Source organism: Sciurus vulgaris, assembly GCF_902686455.1.
Source record: "Sciurus vulgaris genome assembly, chromosome: 4".
Taxonomy (NCBI): domain Eukaryota; kingdom Metazoa; phylum Chordata; class Mammalia; order Rodentia; family Sciuridae; genus Sciurus; species Sciurus vulgaris.
Genome location: NC_136464.1, coordinates 174,423,807 through 174,446,184, shown reverse-complemented (window position 1 = coordinate 174,446,184; position 22,378 = coordinate 174,423,807). Strand labels below are relative to the sequence as shown.

Here is a 22,378-nt window from a genome sequence, read left to right as displayed (position 1 = left end):
AAAATCAGCAAAACCTTTGCTTCCTACCCATCTATGGGGAACTGTGGGAAACTAAGTTCTGATCCACGGCAAATGGCACTCTTGGTTTCCTTTCTAATCTGAATAGGCAAGAGGACAGAAATATGCAGATCAACCAAGAAGAAATGCAAAAAAGACCCTCAGCTATGAAGGACCACACTCATGAAGGAATTAAAACTTTTTTGGGGGTGGGGGTGGGGGATTACTGGGGATTGAACTCAGGGGCACTTGACCACTGAGCCACATTCCCAGCCATATTCTGTATTTTATTTAGAGACAGGGTCTCACCGAGTTGCTTAGTGCCTCACTTTTGGTGAGGCTGGCTTTGTACTCTCAATCCTCCTGCCTCAGCCTCCTGAGCCACTGGGATTATAGGAGTGTCCACTGTGCCTGGTGCAATTTTATACTTTGAAATAACAAATTCTGTGGTGTTCAAAAATCATTTTGTACCACTACTGGGTTCATTATTTAGAAGTGAAAAATTAAGCTGTAAGTCACCTCCAAAATGTTTGTACTTATCTATTAACATGATTAAGTCCAAATATCGTGTGGCATACACCATCAGGATTACAGCTGCATGTGATTAAAGGGGGTGAGTCTAACTCAGCATAGACTGAGAGTTAGCCTCTGTCCCAACTACGTGCTTTCCTTCAGAAGTTCCAAGTGCTAGAAATAAAAACCAAGCTTACTTCCAAGTTTGATGTGTGTACTTGCAGGTAATTAACTTTGTTTTAAAATAGTGTTACCTGTACTTTCAGGATCAAGGAGAATCTGTTTAGGAAAACGAAACATGGTAGATTTTAGCTATTAGTCCTTTTTATGGCAAAGAGTGATAAAGAGACCTCTATGACATAAGACCAGAGACAGAGGGACACCAACAATACTATTAAGGCAGAAGCAGGGCTAATTAAGTAAAATATTTAGCTAGTTCCTTAGCCTTTCAGATCACCTAGTCTTAACTCCAAACAGGCAATCACTCAATATGATTAAATCATAATACTATAAACATTCACACCCTCTATTGAGACCATGTGCATCCAGAATATTTATACTTATGGATTTACTGATAATTCTGTTAATTCAGACCACAACTCCAGAGTTATGAAAAAAGTGCCTCTATTACAGGAGTGACCGATTACCTTAAAGACAATTTTACTTTAAATTTACAGCATAAAAAGAAAAAAATACTCCAAATTGAATCGTTTCTAATACTTCTTTGTTACAAAATTTCCAAAAATCTAAGAGCCACACACATTTCCCCCCCTCAGAAATCATTCAGATTCATAAACAATACAGGATTACTTGCTGACATACATGGCCACTAAATGTGGTCCCCCCCAAAAAAAACCCACAAATTTTTATCTTGCATAGGCAGAATGAGGAGGTATTAAGGTTTCTCAGTTTAATGTTAAAGAATTGTCATTCACAGAATATCATCTTATAGTTAGTCTGAGCTCTGGATTTCAGGACCACATGGCATTAGCAGTCCTTAATGCCAACTGTTCTTATGATTTTGATTCCATTCCAATCATTCCTTTGCTATTCTACTTTTATCAAAAAGGAAATAGTAGTCTACACTTGGCAGATGCATCCAACTGAGCTCTTCCAGGGATTTTAGATCCTTCCTACAGGGGTATCTTCTGAATAGCCTGTACCTGCTTCACTGGAAGTAGGTCCTTGCTCCCACACTACTGAGCACAGTGCTCTGCACACACAAGGCTCTCCACAAAACCACACACCTTCTGACCGTACTGCCACCTGCACTCAGAAGGCATGCCGTGTTTTCCACATTTTTACTCCAATCCCCATTTTTTCTTCCACAGGAACACAGGATGTGAAGAGAGGTCCAAACACCACCACACACCTTAAGAGAGTCCCAAAGGTACCACCCACTTCAAGCAATGACTATGCTGGCGGAACTGCACAATATGCTGGTTGTGCTGCCAAATACCAAAGCCTTACGACTAACAAACAGCACTGTGCTGCATATTTGAAGGGGATTTAATAACAAGTGAACCATCTACATATAGTCCATTCTCTTCTCTATTCCATTTCAGATTTAGTTTTAATAAAGTAATGCGAATCATTTAAAGAAAAAAACTTTAATTTAAAATTCTGATCTATGCATAAAATTCATTTTCATATCACGGTTAAATTTAGTACAAACTATAAAAATGTTAACACTGAAGTTTTCAACAGAAATCTATTCAGATCCCTTAGAAAAATTACTTAAAGAAACAACAGCAAGCCATTTACTGCTATAAGGTTAATACATAAAGAAAAAAACATTCACACATTTTACTGAAATTTTCAGTAAATAATTTTAGCCATAATACTTATTTGCAAAATTAAAAGTTCAAAAGTTGTGTGTGGCTCTACAGCAATTACAATTTGTAATAAAAACAATAAGCCGAACCTCTCTGATCTAACCAGAACAATCCAAGTTTAAAAAAAACTATTGGTTCAAATTTGCATTCTTAAGGATACCAACTGTGAATGGAACAGGTGTATCATAACTTAGCTTAAATTAATGTGGAAGACAGTATAAACTAGATGCTTTTAAGGTTGAATTGCACAAGGGAAAATATCAGGGGAAAAAAACAGAGCCTTAGCTATTACTTTAAAAAAATATTAGATCATTCTTATATTAAAAACACTAAAATGAATCAAAGCCAGACAGTACTGAATTTTTACACAAGCTTCTTTTGTATTTCAACGTTGTTTATTGAGGAGTGAATGAGAAACTACTGCCAGACATGCCAACGACACTTCACATTCAAGGGCTGGAAGCTGAAAGCCTCCCAACTGAGTCCCTGGATAAGCCTTTTGGGAAAAAGAACCAAAAGTGACAATCAAATTCAACAGCCTCATGCGTGTTGTAATCAGTTTCTTTTTCAGCTTTTGCATCTAATGCTTTGCTGGGGTGAAGGCTTCCTTCTACCCCACAAAAAGACTCCACTCCGATTAATAGAATGAACACTAGATGTCTAGCAATTTTTTTTTTTAACACACACCTACGCTGAGTAACTGATCTTAAAGCTGTTGTTCCTTAAGTTTCCTTATGTCTAATGAGAAAAGTTAATTTTATTTCCCTTCCCCTTCACATGGGTGGGATACACCAATAGAAAAATACTCGTCAGTGCTATCGTAGGGCTTACGGGGAACTCCTTCAGTGGGCTGAAAGAAATCCACTGCACTCCACGCCACACGCAGGGCTGCCCTTCCTGCCTGTGGATCTCCAGAAGAATGGCCTACACACAACACTACCGTTCTCTCTTGCTCAAAAACAAAACAAAGAAACCTAAACAAAAGGGTAAACGTTTATTTGGAGTTAGTTTTCTGGTGGGTGATATTAAGGCCCTTCAAGCAGAATTCAGGAGCTCCTGTATGGCTGCCTGCTGCTCGGGACTGAGCTGTGCTATGCATTCAGTCCACAATCCTCCAGAAGTCTAGGGAAAAAAAAAAAACATGAGCACAGATTTAGACAGGGTGAGGCAATCATCGAAAGGATTTTAATAATCATTGTATATATACTGCAATAATGCCAAAACACCTTCCAAGTAGCTTAGTTTGAAGAAAACTATTGTAAAAGCAAGAAATCTATTCATTTCCTCAAAGTTCATTTTATTTATGACAAGTTTTCATTTCTGCATTGATAAAGTTACCTATACACCATAAGAATCCAAGAAGCAAAAATCATTTAGGTTTTTTTTTTGGTGTTTGACAACTTATTATTAAATCTCATCTATTTTGCTTCTAGACATACAGGAAAACTATTATATAATGAACAGATGCTAAGCACCAACTGGAAGGCTTAAGTGTCTAAGTTTAAGATGAAGATTTTAGTTGTAATAAGTAACAAAATATATGGATAGATTATAATTAAGTATAATCCTTTTAAGGCTTGGAGACAGAGAAAACAAAAAAACCCGCAATTTCCTTAGCTCATTAAATTTCTTGTTTTCTTCTAATACAGAATATGAAAACAACAACAACAAAATAAAAAAAAAAAAAAAGAGGAAGTTTTATTTCCTTGTTCCCAAGCCAACCAAATCCACTTACCTGTACTTGGCGAACTACATTAGCCAAACGTTTGGCACAAGGATCTTCATGTTTAATGGCCTCATGCATTTCTCCTTCTGCAATTATACTGAATATTTTGGGCAGATTGGTATTGTTTGGGCCAAGAACAATTGGGTGATTACTGTCAAAAGAAAAAAAAAAGCCTTTATAAATGAAACTTATAAGGAGAAATCACTCAAGCTCTCACTCTTTATACATCCTTCCCTACATAAAGATTACATGTTCACTAAAATCAATTTTCTTTAAAATTCTGCAGGAAGAAAACCAGATAATTTCATGTTAGATCTTCAGTTTCTTCCCATGTAATCCAGGAAAATCACCTGGTTCACCACTCAGCAGTGTTTTAATGGCCAGATAGAATGTACCTTATAAATAATTTGCAATGCATTAAAAAAAAAAAAAAAAAACCAAGAAATTACCAATAGGTTTCTTAATACAAATTAAATGGTTTCTACAATAAACCTTAAGTTCAAAAGGATTATATGCACATTTCGAGAGTAAGTGGGGAAATAAACTCTAGGCAGGCTTAATGGAAAGAAACATAATAGTGAATTAAGTAGAATTTTTGTTTTTGTTATTAAGAGAATTTCAGAGTAGTCACATCCAAGGAGATGATCAAATAGCCTGACGGAGAACTAGTCATTTCAGATGCAGGACTTGGCGTGGATGGTGAAGTCTATAGAGTGGCTACCACATTTCTCATTGAGGTTCTCAGTGGGAATACTCTCAGTACTTGTGTGAATTTGAACTTAAACAGGCTTGAAGGAATATGTTGGTTTACTAGAACAAACTCCAGTGTACCCTTGGAATTTCTCGTGAACTAAAATTAGGAATTAACACTGACAGAGCCAGGACTGAATTAATACTGAAGGCAACATGGGCTTAGAAAAACAGATCCCAAGGATTATGGCTTTGATTTGAATATCTCTACAGCGTCCATGTTATTGAAACTCTTAGATATACTCAGGGACATAAAGTAGCACTGGTAACACTATAGCCCAGGGATAGATCATGGTGGCCTGTCTGGAATACTTCCCTTAAACCACTGATTCTTGAATTCAGAGAAAAACACAAGAATTCTAGAGGGTCAAATAATGCTACCAACAATGTATTTCAATCCTGATCTATAACAAGTGCACTGGGTAACAGAACACTAGATGACTTTCTTAAAGCATTGTCTAAAGTACCTACCTACCAAATTTAATTCCATAAAGAACTCAAAATTTTATCTCATTATAGATAAAAGGCAAATTTTAACTGATAATGGTTTCTTAGTATTGTTAAAAACCTATATGACTGATGGTTGGGCACAAATATTGTGGGGTTAAAACTTAAAAGACTGACCTTAGGGGATGGAAAAAAAAAGGAAAATGAAATAAGGTGTCTGTGCTTTCTTACCTTTCGATCAGGTCACAGAGATAATTAAAAGTTTGAACAGCTTCTTCTTTATCTTCATGTAGTGGAAGCCAAGACAACCAGTGTGGAAGGACTTCTTCAACGTTTACACAGTCAGGCTTGAACTTCATAATTTTCCCTACGGCTGAGATGCAGTTCTCAGTAGCATTGACATTTTCTTTGGTCTTAGAGTCTGCAGACTGAATAACTCTTACAAGCAGTGGCAGTGCTTCTAAAAAAGGCATTTGGGAGAAAAAAAAAAAAGATTGATCAAGGCTTACATTTTTATGCAAATGAACATAAATATTTTTATATTTGTTCCAGTTAAGATAATGGTGGAAAAAATGTAAGGACTTTGTGTTCTTGGTTTCACCATCACAGAACAGTAACAAGGGGGCACTGCCTCAGCATGTATGGGGCACTGGCAACTCAGAGACAAAGAGACAGAAGCCTCCAGATTCACACTATTCATCTCCCAAGGGTACTTAAGTTTTAAGACTATATTTCCCAGGAAGTTTTAAAAAAGTCCTATGCTAAAGCTATGGTCCAAATTCCAAAAGAAATGTACCCTGGAAGGTAAGGGTAGGGGAGGGTGTGGCTTCACTCAGATTCCTTTTAATTTCTATGAGAATAAACATGATAAATTCCTAACTGCTACGATAACGTATTTGAAAAAGAAGAAGGGAATAAAGCAGAAATAGGCATATAATGTTTAGGGGTGTGGTAAGAGAACGAGGCTGAAATAAAAAGGATGTCTGTAATGAAACGTATGCAGTGGAATAAACAAAAGTACCTGTACAAAAAGGGCGATAGTTATCTCCACCGTACTGTGCCATGACTCCCAGGCCATATGCTGCTGCTTGCCTGACTTCCGGACTATTGTCACATACATATTGGAGCATTGGCCTTAAGAAATATTCTGCATACTTAAATGAGGCTGGACTACAATGTTCTATGACATCGTCAAAGATGCACAATCCCCATTGTCTGTCTGGCCATGGTCTATGTGGACACTACAAAAGAGATGCTTTTTTAAGCCTCAAATACTGGTATAAAGAATGCAAAGAAATAAATATGTGCTTACATGGATATACCTGATACATACAATAAACAAACAAACCTATAACAACCACTTTTTATGACTAATAATACTTAAACTGATAAGACACAGATGAAATTCAGATTTAAAAGACTTATATGACTTGTGACAGAACTTCACAATCTGATACCATCATGTACCAGGAACAAGTGACAGTAGCAGCAGTGTATATAAACTTATTCTGTAAAAAAAGACAAAGGCACATTGTTGTGTGCGTATAGTCCTAGCTAGTGAGGAGACTGAGACAGAGAACTGATTGTGGCGAGGAGTTCAAAGCCTGCATGGACAACACAGTGAGACTCCCATCTCAAAAACAAAACATAACAATAAAAAAAATTGAGCCAGGCACGGTGGCACATGCCTGTAATCCCAGGGACTCAGAAGGCTGAGGCAGGAAGATCCCAAGTTCAATGTCAGCCTCAGCAACTTAGTGAGGCCCTAAAGAACTTAGTGAGACCCTGTCTCAAAATAAAAGATAAAAAAGGACTCGGGATGTGCTCAGTGGTTAAGTCTGGGTTCAATGCCCATTTATGCCCCTCCCCAATGGTTGGGACAATCTTAAGTGCATAGCACTGATTCAATAGGTTATTTGTGCCCAAATATTTTTAAATGTGCTTCAAACATCTGAAGATAGCTGTTCATTTATGTTACTTTTAAAAACTGAAGAAAACCTAAGGCCATTATATAATGATGTATCAATGTAGTTCTATCAATTGAAGTAAATGTACTTACTATTCTGGTGGGGAATGAATAGGAGCTATGTATATGTGGGGGCAGTAGTATATGGGAAATCTGAACTTTCCACTCAATTATAAACCTAAAAACTTTTCTAAAACATAAAGTCTGTAAAACATTTTAAAAAATCAAGCATATAGGTTCATTATCCATAATTCATCACTGTACATAATGAGGATCATAAATAAATTTGCTACAGTTCACTGAAAAAACATAACCATTGTTTCCATTTATTAACAGGACATAGATATTTGAAATAATGAAAAATCACTTTTATGTCTTTAGAAGACATTTTAATTGGCCTCTGGAAAACCTAATTAGCAATCTTCAAGAATACATATTAGGCTGGGGTTGTGGCTCAGTGGTAGAGCACTTGCCTAGCATGTGTGAGGCACTGGGTTCAATTCTCAGGACCACATATAAATAAATGAAGAAAATAAAGGTCTATCAACATCTAAAAAAAAATATTGATTGAGAAAGTATAGAGGACAATACACTTTACAATAATTAGAAACATACAGTGGAAACTATATTTCTCAGACTCATTTTAACCTGAAGAATAAGGTTTTATATGTTACAGTGGAAGAATTCCAAGTCAACTATCCAAAATAACTGTTAGAGAGGTAACACTTACAATTAGGTTGACAATTAATGGAAGGAACTGTTCAAACCATGGTAACACCTTTTCCTTGTAGCTGCTGAATATTGAGTGTAAAATATCTGACACTTTGGTCAGAATATAAACATCGTTATCATCCTAAAAAAAAAGAAAAAAAAAAAAACAAAAAAAACAAAAACCACACACTCAGATGGGTTAAAAAGGATTCTACCATCAATAATGACATTTATAAATATCTAAGATATACAAAAAGAAATGTTCCTTTCCTGTCTTTAAGGGCATAGCAAGAATCTAAAAAAATGAAATAACCTTATTGAATGCCACTTCTTTTAACTATGGAAAAAGAAAGGTGTGTGGCAAATACCGCATTTATTGTAAAAATTTTCTTTGGGACATAGTTGAAAAATGATCCCTAATGTACTATTACTATTTTTTTGGTTTTGGCAGAATGTTCCTCATTTTAGAGTGAGATGGTGGGGAAACAGGGGTCTCACAGACAGTTGGACCTACTGGCATGGGAGAATAGGGCCACATTTCACAGGTGCTGACCCTACAATAGTTGAAAGATGTTTGATGGCACAATGTGGTAGGATGAAGAAGGAACTGAGAAATAGAAAGTTCCAGACTGCACATTCATCAACTTGGACACTCATTTAACACTGGAGTTTGAGAACATTCACCTTTAAAATGCAAAAGCACTATCAAATATAAGTGATTGTTGTAAGCAACATGTAAAGAGAATACCAGGTAAACTCTAAGGCATTTTGATATGCAAGGTATGTTACAACAAAATGCACAACAGCACAAAAACGAAAAATCAATCGATTTAAAATTACTTATTCTAGAAATTAATGAGTGTCAGATTCTTATATCAAAGATTACTGATAATCACATCAGAATGACAAGATGAATCAGAAACTCAAGCACTGAAAACTTACAGAAGCAAAGAATCATGTAAATAAAGTTCTGAAGGGAAGAATTTACCTCATCTTGTAGTGACTCTTCAACCTGTTCATCATAGTCTTCATCTTGTCTTTTAACTAAAACACACCCAAATAATATTTTTAAATTAGCACCAAAAAGGTCAAGAATTTCTTTCAGAAATAAAACACTGAAAACTTACCTTGCCGCAATTCCTGATTTTTAAAATGTTCTTCAAGTTTTGCTTTCAGTATACCTCCCAGTTCTTCAAAGTGTTCATTATTTAGGCATCCATCTCCCATTACTTCAATGCACTAATGAAGTTGAAGAAAGCAATCCATAAGATTTAAAGGTTTACGAGTCACAAATTCAACTCCAAATTAAGAAACCATACAGATGTCTAAGAAAAACGAACATAATTCAAGATCCAAGGAGATTAATGATTAAATGTGCATATACTTGTTGTATTTGTTCCAATGATAGCAACTTAACTCATTGCTCCATTATACCAGATGCAGACAGAATTCCTTTTATAAAACCTTAAACGCAGTATATTTATATAACAAGAATATAATATTAATAATACTATATAGAAACTTCAGATAATGATTTGCAATCTACTTTATATAAGCCTGTGTCAATTTTGTTATAAAATTTGAAGAATGAAACACTTGGGACTTAATGGGTTAAAAAAGAGAAATCAGAAATACCTTTTCAAAAAAATATTTTTTAGCTGTAGGTGGACACAATACCTTTATTTTATTTATTTTTATGTGATGCTGAGGATCAAACACAATGCCTCATATGTGCAAGGTGTCTACCACTGAGCTATGACTCCAGCCCCAATACCTTTATTTTAAACACGTACTGGGCATATCTTGTATGACAAACATTAATTATGCTAGGCACTGAGGATTCAAAGATGGAACAGAAGAAGTAAACTGGCTTCTAAGGAGCACAGTCCCTGTATAAACAACCTGTAAAGAGAGCACTGAAAAAAGGGTAAATGTGCCTTGGAAGGGCATTACAGCTGTAGGGAATGACAGGGGCATTCTTTGGAAACACAAGAAATTATGAATTTCAGGAATGTAAATGAGGACAAAGTAAAGACTTTTAAATAAAAAATTTGAAGCAAGCTACAAAGCTGTGCACAGTGGGGGTACCACTGAGTATGGGAAGGGAATGGACTAAATAAACAGTAAGTTAAGGCAAGGCAGAATGGACTGGAGGGAAACAGAGACTTTTGGAGGAGACCCAGTGAGGCTATTCTCAATAGCACAAGAAAGAGATGAGGCGATTGGGAGTGTGTGTTGGCGGGGAGGGGAGACAGGAATCTAGAAGAATGCCTAGGACAGGAGTTAGACATGAACTGGAGATGATACCTAAACTTCTGTAGTTGGACTATAAGGTGCATGATGGCAGGAATTTATCAAGACTGGTACAAGAGCATTCAGAATTTCTTCTGATTCCAAAGAATGCATGCTTCCATGCCTTTGCCCAGACTACTCCCTGCACCTGTAGTGCCCTTCTCGAGGGCACATATCCCATTTCTCCAGTGCCTGTTCCTAAGCAAACAAAAACAATAACAACAAAATATTTAAAATTTTTTTCAGCAATTTAAAAATGCATGTCCTAGAATATAAAAAAAAAACACCCTAATTTCCTCTTATTTTATGTAGCAAGATTAATAAACAAACACAATCTTACAAATATTCTTTAAGAGAAAAATATTCACCTTTGCAAAAGAATGCATTATTTCTGAGAGGACGTCAGAATCTGGTTCTGTGCCAATGGCCTTGATTAAAGCATCACACATGAAATGCCACATCTGGGTGAGGTACTCAGGACCCCGAACCCTTGCACACTCCAGGAGAAGAGGCATGGATTCCGCTGCTGCCACACGAACGCGTTTTATTGTTAAGGAAATTGTGATCACTAAGGAACTTCAAAAGACTATCATTCTACTTACTTAAGCCTTAGGTACCATGTGTTAAGAGGAGTGCTAGGCAATTTCTGTTTATCCAAGACAAGAACCTGTGTTAAATATAAAGTGATAAAAATAGAAGTCTCCCTGGTCACATGACACACCTCCTTTCTTATTACCTATAATATAGCAGGGATGAATTCAATGACAAGATAGGCCTTTCACCGTTCAAATGTAACCCAAAAAACAACAAGGGCTTGTGAAAGGATCTGACACCTTAAGAATGTGAGGGTGTTTCTCAACATACACCTCTACCCCAAAACTTCAGGTAATACGTTTCTTCTATAAATGTCTTTATGAGAAAACCATTGAGGCATCTCTATGCTATGCTAGCTTTGTTGGTTTTCAATAGAGATTTAGTTGCTTTTCCTTACCTAATATCATTTACAAAATAAGGTTCTTGATAACCCCTTCTTAAAAGCAACTCTGCTTCACCGTGGTATCACTGGAAGTCTGCTGGGCAAAAGCCATCTCCATACAAGGACGCTTGTATGAGGAATGACTCCAAAGCTCTGGGTCTGGATCTGGGTTCTTTCTACCCCTCTTTTGTTTGACTATGCTAATTTTATCCAGCTATGGAATTAAGTGTTAGTACCTATATACATTATGGCTATTGTTAAATTAAGGATGAAAACAATAATGCCCAGAGGTGCTATTCACATTAGTAATGTAGGATTCTATTACAGAAAATTAACGGTTGATGGGTCTTGAACTTATTAAGAAGGGTTTTATTCTCTTAAGACTATCAAAAAATATCTGGGAAAAGCAGCAATTATATGTAATTATAAATATTTGCTAATAAAATAACCCTTAAAATCTTTAAGCAGACCACAGAAAACTGACAACTTGAGTACAGTTAACATTTTCTCTTCCACGATTTTGTCACAAGGTGAACAAAAGTATACGCAGAGAATCAAACTTATAAACTAAAACTATGATTAGGATCCAAATAATAACGGTGATTTATACCTCAGTTATCACAAAAATCTAATACCTGAAGAAGCTATAGTTTTACTCAATCTAGATATGTTTTACATCCAACTATTGTGTAGGATATCATCATGGAAATAAAATTTCAGTAAAGGGACCATCAGTTTGACAACCTGTTCGGTGTACTCCACAAAACCTTCTTTTAATTCCTTGGCGTAGCAAACCTGAAACAAAAATATTAAAGACATCAAGATTCATGTTTTTTTTTTTTGTAGTTGTGTACGGATAGAATACCTTTATTTTATTTGTTTTTTATTTTTTATTTTTATGTGGTGCCAAGACTCCAACCCAATGCCTCACACACGCCAGGCAAGCGCTCTGCCACTGAGCCCCAGCCCCAGTCCTCATGTTTTTTTTTTTTGGTACTGGGGACTGAACTCAGAGGTGCTTAACTCCTGAGACATATCCCTAGCTCTTTTTATTTTTCTATTTTGAGACAAGATCTCGATAAGTTGCTGCTACTGATTTTGAACTTGTGATACCACCAGCCTCAGACTCCCAAGTTGTGGGGATCACAGGCACCATAGAGTCCAGGTAGATTCATTCTGTTGTTTGTTGGTGGAGCTACTGATCAACCTAGGGCCCTGTGCCCACTAAGCAGGTGCTCAACCATGTTAGTTTTTAGGTGCTGATATATTAAAAAACAAACAAAAAAAACCAAAAAAACAAAAAAAACACAGCAAAACCAGAAGGACCCAAGATGTTGCTTCTTGACTAGGACTACATTTAAAGTTGTATACAGAACATAGAATTAGACTTCTAATCCCATTATATCAGTTATATAATACTCTAGGACACAGCAAAGTAGTAATCTTCATTCAGACTTCTTCTACTATTAGAAATAGCACGAAGAACAAAAAGTTTAATCCACATGATTTCGCTAAGACAAAAATCCAGAAGTAGAAATGTTGAGTCAAAAAGTATCCACCCTTTCTTTTTCAAGGAATATGTTCCTGAATCTTCAGAATAATTTATTTACCAGTTATTTATTATAAGCACTCCTATGAAAAGTATATAAATGTATTAGCAGAGGATACAAATGCAGTTGAGTAAAAATGATAATCTCATACCAACATCTGGCAAGCAGTTGATTTTTCTTCCAGTCCTGCAGTTTTAATACCAAAACTTTGCTGATCTCCAAGGTTCACAAATTCCCAACCATCATCATCACTCATATTCTCCATGTCTTGGGCTATTAACAGGGAAAGAAACACAAGCTTATGAAAAATAATAGTAAAGGCAGAAATATTACAACTGATATGTCCTCATGAAGACACGTACTATCTAAAAGGGCTACTTCAGGCTTAATTGAAGCTGTCTTCATTAAAGGTCCCATAACCACCGGAAGATATTGCTGAAATTCTTTCCCAAGGATTTTGCACATTCTGGCCCATGCTGAGATCATGTAAGAGATCTGGGGAAAAAATTTAAAATTAAAACAGATTTTAAAGTAATGGGTAAATAGAATATAATAAAGTCATTGTCTATTTAATGAGAATGTTTTATTGATATGTTCATGGCACTTTAGTAAATTCAATTTCTAAGGTTATATATTAAAAATGTTCTTAATGAAATCCTCTGAACTTTCAACCCCAGGATACGGGTAACAGCAGGCAAGGCTTATTTTTTTTCCTCAAGAGGCAATTATAATTAGTTTTCTCAGTATCTACATCATCTGAATAAAACCAAATAGGTCAACTCCTAGGCACAAAATTCTTTTGAGGCAGAAACAATCTGATACGACTTTCTACCTTTACTACCTGGCTCCTCATTCATTAGACATTATTAAAACCCAAGAACCAAAATATCCTGTCCTTATTCTGTAAGTAGCTGGGTGTAATTAAGACACCTCTTCTGTGCTACCACTGTGTTTAAATGTACTTACCTGTCACCCATGGGATATGGTTCTAATTCATTATCCCTATAACCCAGAAAGTGATTTGTCTATTTCTCTGCCTATTTAATGCATGTGCACAGACACACTTTCCACTTCTTACTAAAAAATTTTTTTTTCAATTGTAAAAATAAAGTCCACTCATTCCACAAACACATACTGGCTCTTTTCCACATGAGGTGTTCTATGATCTGCTGATTCAAACATGAAGAGTCACTACCCTCCTTGCAGCTGACAGCCCCACCAATATTCCTACTGTTAGCAGTTTGCAAACTATCGTTCTAGCCTTTTACCTCTGCACACACACAAATAAAAGTGTACTTATACACTACTTTGTAAAGAAAGTAAAAACAACAAAACAGAACAAGCTTTGTTATAAAATGGTATTTTCTTCTTTAAGCTATAGGAAACAATTACATTGTGGTTGTGTAAAGTTAAAAAAATTTAATCCAATAATTAATGAGTGCTTTGTTACATATTTAGGCACTATGAATACTTTTAAGATTATGTCAGACATCTATGCTGTTGCTACAAGTGTCATAAGTGTCTGCCACTGAGAATGAACAAATGGGCCAGTCTCATAGAGGAGGAAAAATATGATGAGGAGTTGGCCAGGCATATTTGTGTTTGTGGGGGCAGGAGTTCCATCTAAATTAATGAAATATGTGTCTGCTCCTGTGCAGAGAGGAGACTGCAGGTTCTGAGATGGTTACATTTCTGTTTCTCTCTGACAGGGGAGACAAGTCACCTGGCATTCAAAGGGCTATGAGACACTCAAATGAAGATATTTATTAAGTGGTTGACAAGTGAACCTTGATCTGCAAGTCACAGAGGAAACCTGCAGCCATGACTCTGCTTCCAGGAAACTGAAAAGTTAAGTGTCTCACGTACAGCCCTCAAGAACAACAAAACCTGAAGGAGTCAAAGGAAGTAGAAACAAGTCACAAGACAGAAAGAAAACACATGACTGCAGAAGTAGAACAGAAACCAGTAAAAAGAATCTCTGAAAATGTTAACTCAAGAAAGCTATCATTCTTTTTTTGTTTTTAAGTACATTTAATCCTATGTTGTACACAACTCATAAATGGATCAAGGCAAGGACGGTAATACTGTTTACCTGAGGATCGTCATCTTCCATATCATTGAAATCTGTCTGAGTCTTCAACAATAGCTGCATCACATCTGAGGCATCCTGCATGAACTAAGGAAAATATGGGGAAAGCAACACCAACATAACAGGTATTTAACAGACCAGAGCACCACTGTTGCTATCTAATTTTGTTTTTTATGTAATAACAAAAGTTAAAAAAAAAAAAACAACCCACTATTTTCTACATGGGTTATAAACATAACCCCACAGATAAAAGTGATAAACTGAAAATATTCGTTTACATTAGTAGACTGAATGCTCTTTCTAGGAAAACATACTCTCCCCTCAAGGACAAAGTAAACTGCAGTATAAAAAGATACTTCTAATGGCATCAAGGTTTGGTCTACTGCTTATGTATTTCAAACAGTAAAATTTAATTCAAATTCAAAAGGAAAATTTTGGATGCCTCTATAGAATTCACTGCATAAAAAATTTATTTTGTAAATGATCTCACATAATTGTGCAGTTCTGGCAATTCCCACTGTATGACCAGGCAATGGTGTTTCAAAGCTAGACATAGTCTAAAACATGAATGTTTGACTGGTTTGAATGGTCCTACAGAAAACAATTTAAAAGAAAAATAAAGCCAGGCATAGCAGAACATGTATGTAATACCAATAGCAGAACATGTATGTAATACCAGCTACTTGGGAGGTTGAGTTTGATGGCAGCCTGGGCAACTTAGTGAGACCGTGTCTCAAAAATAAAAAAGGAATTGGGATAGTTCAGTGGTAAAGCATTCCTGGAATCAATTCCCCATACCATACCACACAAAAAGGATAAAAGTTAATAATAATGCTGGATTTGGAGAGGCAAGATTTGTGCTAAGTTCTGAGGATCAAAATGCAAAAGGTCCATGACAGAAGAACTTCTGGATCAGTTTGGACAACTGAGATGTTGGCTCAGAATAAACACACTGGCCCAATGATCCTTGCTAGTTATTTTCTGAAGAGTTATATGCACATATAGACACTGGATGCTTTGTGATCACCAGGATCACCAAGAAAGCAAATGGCACATTTTTAAGTGGAACTAAACATGAGGATATTGAACCACAGAGGCCTCCTGTGAGACAGAATGTATGGTTGTAGAGAAGGGGGACATAGCAGTGTAACTGAGTTAAGAAGAATCCTTTCTATTTGCAAGTAAAAAAAAAAAAAATAAAAATGTAGGCAACAATTTATTCCTATAGAAAATTGGAGTTAAAAAAAAAGATGAAGGAAAAAACCCAGAAAACCATTTATCAGATGGAAAAAACTCCAGTATTCTCAGTGACCCCCTGCTTGCCAGATTGTATACAGTAAATTTAACATAATACAAATCACTTACTTTTTCTTTCCCAACAGCCAGACCAATGAGACTGATGCATTCAATAGTTTTTCCTCTCAAAAGTCTGAGTTCCTTTTGAACTGCATTCTCAACAATGTGCTTCAGTGATGGCATAAATAAATCATAGTAGGGGACAAATTTTTCTTCTGCAGTATCTGCAACTGATGCAATGGATGTCACAACTTGTTCCAAAACTAACTTGGTTCCTTTCTGAATCAACTAGAAGAAAAACACAACATAAATGACTTAAAACAACAAAACAAAACAAAAACAAAAACCAGAACTATTTAAATTTGCTACTTCCTTCCAGTTCTTGAAGGCTTCTCTGAAATAGCAAGCTGGGATCACCTCTCCAAAAAGCCAGAAGGAAATACAGATATTGGAAGAAATTTCTATAAAATTATTTATGTTGAACTATTTATGTGGCTTTTCTCTTTTGTTAACAAAAGACACTACTTGGTTTTGCTTTTTCTCAAAAAATAGCTGGTTCTAGAGTCCTAACCTTGACTCCACTTCAATTTTTAGTACCCCTATAATGCCTTATTGTTCTAACTCATCTTTTCTTCACTGATTTCCACTACTTACTGTTATATTTTGTCCTGTCCTACTATGTTGTGGAGAAAATTACCTTTAGGGGAATTCCTTTATTTTCTAATCCCACATTTCCTGGAGGATCCCACCAAAGAACTCTGGTACCCTCTGGCATCCATTTCTCCTTCAGGCTGAAGAAAATGAAATGACACTGTTCCCTATGCCAAAGACTTACAGTGTGCTCTAGTCTACTAGGGTAGCAACCATGCTTTCTGGGCAGCTGCAGCAGAGCCCATGCTGTCACCTTCCAAGGTTCCCAATAATTCCTCACTGATTATAAATACCTGAGATCTAACAACAATTTCAAAATGTCCTTCCTTTCCCTAATCAATGACAACTACACTCCCAGCAGAGCATTTCCCTTTTAAATACAAAGGGTACCAAGCCCTGAGATTACCTCACTCCCTTTCTTCTGCATTTCAGCATTTGCTGCATTTAATTGTCTTAGGCCCTGCTGCTCCCTCCTTTTCTACTAGACTACCCTCTGTTCAAACAAGTTCGAACATTATCCTCTTCTAGCTCATCTCAGCAAACTCCATTCTTCAGTCTTTAAAAATCCTGCACACTGGTCCTCTTGGGGAATGACAGGGACACAGAGACTCTCTTCGCGCTGTAGCCCCCTCTACCCAAACCACTTGTTTAGCTACATTGAATCCAAGCATTCCTGGTTTTACCAACCAAAGTACCTGCCTTCAATGTGGGTCCACCTCTGTCTGTCTTCATATACTTAGATATTTCTATGAGCATATTCTTAGTCTATTGTGAAAGTTCAGGTCTGTTTGAAACTCTCCTTTCTTTGGATTAAAATATTCATTTCTTGTTTTCCTCTTTATTGACAGTATTATGCAAACTATAGTTTGACCTGTTTGTTACTGGTAGATACTAAGAATAGGAATTGAGGGTATCAGAAACTTTTATGAGAATGTAATGTAAGTTCACATATATTAAATCCTATAGTACAAAGCAGTCTTTTATTCTTTTTTATAGCAGCAATCCACTTTCATTCTATTTGACAACAAACTGGTCCTTGATCCTTGTTTTACTTATCTGTGTTTTCTCTTCCATCTGACAATATACTCCTGGCATACTGCTATACTAAAAGCACTCAACTATTTTAGGGTGCCTCCTATAATTAAGCTGTAATTATGAACCATCTAGTTGGCTTTATTTTAAAATTTCAAATTACAGAAAAAAGGACGTTATTTTCTACAGAGTCTCAATTTGTCACTCTGTAGAACACTTAAAACTTTTTTACTTGCTTATTGTTATAGTCTATATTTGGGATCTCCCCCAAAGGCTCATGTGTCTCTAATGCAGCAATGTTCAGAGGTGGAGCTTTTGGAAAGTGAATCATGAAAGCTCTGACATCGGTGGATTAATCCATTGATGGATATATATAAGTTGATGGCATTATTGGGAGTTGATGTAGAGGGCCTACTTGGATGAAGCATGTCACTGGGAGTAATCCTTAAAGAGTATGTCATGTCCCTGGTCCCTTCCTTCATTTCCCTCTCTGCTTTCCAGTCACCAAGAGGTAAGCAGTTCTGCTCCACTGTGCCTTTCTACCATGATCATCACATGGTCTCATCACAGACCCACAGCAATGGAGCCAGCTGACCAGACTGAAACCTATGAAACTGTAAGACAAAACAGATCTCTCTTTAAGTTGATCTTCTCAGATGTTTTGTCACAATGACAAAAAGCTAACACTTCTTTTTAAATTAATACTGGCAAAAGAAAAACTGTTAATGTTTCCTATGAAATGTCTGAAAATCATCTCTTCCCACTATTTTCCACCATTATCATTCATGCTCCCTGGATATGCCTCCCAATGTCACCACACTCATTACCTACAATCATGTTACCATTTGTTGAGCACAAAATAAAAAATGGTTCTCCCAAATTTACATAGAACAAGTTAAGAAATTTGTCTTTTGTTTTAAAGGCAACTCACACACCAATTTTGCCTAACCTTCATACTGTGTGCTTCACAGTTTCAATACTGGCCTGTTCTCTGACTGAGCCTGAATTACTCCACTGGGAATGGTCTGGAATATCCTCCTTCTGGCTCTAACTTTCTATGCTGATAGTCTTACTGAAATCCCTCTTTTTCCAGGTCTTACCATTAAACCAATCTACATTAATCTATAAGTAGATGGCTTAAAGATCTTAAAATTTGCTGGGTGCAGTGGCACACACCTGTAATCCCAGCAGCTCTGGAAGCTGAGGCAGAAGAATCACAAATTCAAAGCCAGCCTCAGCAACTTAGCAAGACGCTGTCTCAAAATAAAAAATACAAGAGCAGGGGAAGCAGCTCAGTGGTTAAATGCTCCTGGGTTCAATCCCTGGTATCCCCTGCTCCCCACCCAATAATCTTAAAACTCACCTCTTGAAGTTTAAGTACCATAATAGAATGTAGATGTTTCACCAAATTATCTAAATATGGAATAAGTAGAGACTTGGGACAGTCTTCAGTAAAGTTTATGAGAGCAGCAGCTGCATGAGCCTGCACCCGTTGATTGCCTTGGTCTTCCATGGTCTGGAGCAAAGCTGCAATTACCTGAGAAATGAAACCAAGTAGGCATACAATTTAATATGTCAATTCCTCTTCTTAAAGTTTGGATGGAGTATTTCAGGACTTGTTACTTACCTTTTCATGAAATTTCTTTTGGAAACCAGGTGCAAAATCTGTAGCCATCTGTCCCACAGCATTGCAGGCAGCGTATCTTACTCTTGGATGCTGGAATATGTTCCCTTGTATTAGTAAGGGCAATAGGGTTCCATGTGAAACTACAGCTATGATTACAAATCAAATATTTACTGGTACTTACAGGATCTTGAAGGAAAAGCAAAACAAAATTTACTATCTCGTTTAGAATTCCTTCCATTTGCTGGTGGCACCCTTCGCCAATTGCAGATAAGGCCATCAATCCTGCATGCCGGTATTTCCAGTCAGCTACCAGAAAGAATTACATCCAAATGAATATTAATAAGATACTACAAACATCATTCTGGTAGTTGGAAGCATGCAAATAACATTCTTATTTGAAAAATAACAAAACCTTTTACACATTAGAAAAATGGGGCAGAAAAAGTGCCAGACTGGACTATTTCATTTTTAAGAGTAGTTATAGAACAGCATTTTATTCCAAAGGTTATAAAAACTTTCTCATAAATTTACATAAGCAATAAATACTTGGATTCTGTCATACATTGTTATTTATTAAATAACAGATTTCTTGATTCCTATGATTGCAATTCTTTAAAAAAAAAAAGTCAAGGAGAAAAAAAGATGCTCCTTTTAAAGACTTCTTATTGAAACTTTTTTGTATAATAATAATGGCTATTTGCTTTTAGGTTAATAGAATTTTAACTAAATGTTTATTTTACTGGACTCTATATCCTATTTTAGTATAATTTCTTATTTCTTTCCATTTACTATAAAAGTTCTAACAAGTTATGCTTCTTCAAATTCTTTGTGTAACAAAGCAGGATAAACAAATACATAGGTTATGGTCTCAGTACAGGGAAGGTAACAATGGTTTTCAAAGAGGGACCCAAAACTCCTAGAATTCCTCTAAGGTCTTTCTGGGACTGGAGTTAGGGGTTTACTAGGTCCAACTATCCTTATAATATTTATTTTTTCATTTTCATTTTGAAGATATAAGGGAGTATAGTATTCTGCAGACTACAACATGTGAAATCCCAGGACTTCACATCTTCAGTAAATATGCAGAAGCAGACAAAAATTTAGCTAAGCTGTTTAAAAATACTTTTAAGTCTTTTGCACTGATTTTTTTTTTTTTGAGGGGCAGAGGGGATAGTCATTCTTCATAATAATGTTATATCTGTTAATATTTCTGTGATGAATTTTTTAAATGAATATTCACACTATAGTAACATAGTATGTGTTTTCAAATGGCTTCAATTAGTCTATATACTATTAAGTGAAAACATCTCAATATTATTCCCAAGAATAATCATCTTGGGAAGAGAATATATGGGAACATCTGATACTAATCTTTATATACTATACATTAAAGAAGGTCAACATACACTTAATGATCTAGAAAGATATCCATATTTGGTCCAGAGAAAGAAACACACTTCATATACTTCCAGTGTCCAGAGCTCCTGGAAGTATGTTTAGCAGAATGTTATGGTAATGATAAGAGGATTTGGAAATAGTTAACCTTTGAGTTTAGAGATTTATAAAACTTTACTGTTTATTATTTAAAGCAAAAACAACACAAATACTTTTTGAAACAAAGTAGGAGCGTATGGTAAGTTTATTGGAGTTAAAAAAATATATATTTGGGGGGGTACAGAATGTTGTGGCTGGGCATGGTGGTGCTCAACTATAATCCCAGCAACTCAAGAGGCTGAGGCAGGAGTTCAAAGCCAGCCTTTGCAACTTAGTGAGGCCCTAAGCAACTCAGTGAGACCCTGCCACTAAATAAGATATAAAAAAAGGCTGGGGATGTGGCTCAGTGGTTAAGCACCCATGGGTTCAATCCCTGGTACCAAAAAGAAAAAAGAAAAAGTTGTACGGAAAAAAAGGTTATGCAAATGATTCTTCCACAGCATTAATTACTATGTTATTTTCTTTTTCTATACAATATCTTTATTCACTTATTTTTATGTGGTGCTGAGGATTGAACCAAGTGCCTCACAAGTGCGAGGCAAGTGCTCTACCACTGAATTACAACCCCAACCCCCTGTTATTTCCAAATTAGAAAATATGTATAATTTTACCACTGTTAAAGCATTTTTCACATATATTCAATAAATCCCAATCTCCCCTCTGGGTGTAGGGCAAGTATTCTTTTCCTATTTTATTCAGAAAACTGAGATACATAAGACTTGTTAAAACCCATACATTTAGCAACTAACAAACTTTTATTAAGAGTTCACTGCCGGTGTGATGGTGCACAGCCATAATCTCAGCAACTCAGAAGCCTGGGCAGGAGGATCCCAAGTTCAAGGCCAGCCTGGGCAACTTACTAGGCAACTTAGTGAGACCCTCTCTCAAAATGCAAAATAAAAATGGATGGGGATGTGGCTCAGTGGTAGAGCACCCTGGGTTCAACCTCCAGTATCCAAAAGAGTTCATTACCACATATGAAAAAAATTAGCTACTGAGCTGTAATAGTCAAATTCTTTAACTACAAATCACAACCACATTCACAACAAATCCACTTGAAGAACTGTGTCAATCAGTGGAGAAATAGAAAGTGGTTGACCTTCTCCGATTTTTCACTGTCTCTGGGATTCATTTTCTTCATCTTAAAAATGAAAAGACTAGACTTATTCTTTCTAGCAGCTCCTATAGGTCAATCAATGTGTGTTTCCCCCCGCCCCATTCCTTCGGAAAAATTTTATAAGATGGGACCGGTGTAGACACTACTTTCAAGACCCAGACACAGAATCACATCTTTAAAAAGAGGCAATGGTTTTTGACCACAACTTTTTAGATTAAGAAAGAATCTCAAGAAACTAGGTGACAAGCATAAGGGCTGGAGCACTCAATGATTCAGTTTCATTTGAAGCTGCTACTGTTACTCCATCTT

At 36.2% G+C, this 22,378-nt stretch overlaps 1 protein-coding gene across 1 annotated transcript in view; it reads right to left on the bottom strand.

Moving 5' to 3' along the window:
- Positions 1-3,320: 3,320 nt before the first annotated feature.
- Positions 3,321-22,378, bottom strand: part of IPO5 (importin 5) — a 41,022-nt gene continuing 21,964 nt past the window's right edge. The window contains exons 11-26 of the mRNA XM_079136883.1: positions 19,640-19,764; positions 19,459-19,548; positions 19,195-19,368; positions 16,218-16,436; positions 14,856-14,939; positions 13,126-13,258; positions 12,915-13,036; positions 11,912-12,008; positions 10,606-10,778; positions 9,073-9,184; positions 8,934-8,989; positions 7,965-8,087; positions 6,290-6,509; positions 5,500-5,728; positions 4,081-4,222; positions 3,321-3,467 (exon numbers count right to left, since the gene is read on the bottom strand). Of these exons, the coding sequence (XP_078993009.1) occupies positions 3,381-3,467; positions 4,081-4,222; positions 5,500-5,728; positions 6,290-6,509; positions 7,965-8,087; positions 8,934-8,989; positions 9,073-9,184; positions 10,606-10,778; positions 11,912-12,008; positions 12,915-13,036; positions 13,126-13,258; positions 14,856-14,939; positions 16,218-16,436; positions 19,195-19,368; positions 19,459-19,548; positions 19,640-19,764 (2,186 nt within the window). The 3' untranslated portion in view covers positions 3,321-3,380. The remainder of the gene's footprint in view (positions 3,468-4,080; positions 4,223-5,499; positions 5,729-6,289; positions 6,510-7,964; positions 8,088-8,933; positions 8,990-9,072; positions 9,185-10,605; positions 10,779-11,911; positions 12,009-12,914; positions 13,037-13,125; positions 13,259-14,855; positions 14,940-16,217; positions 16,437-19,194; positions 19,369-19,458; positions 19,549-19,639; positions 19,765-22,378) is intronic.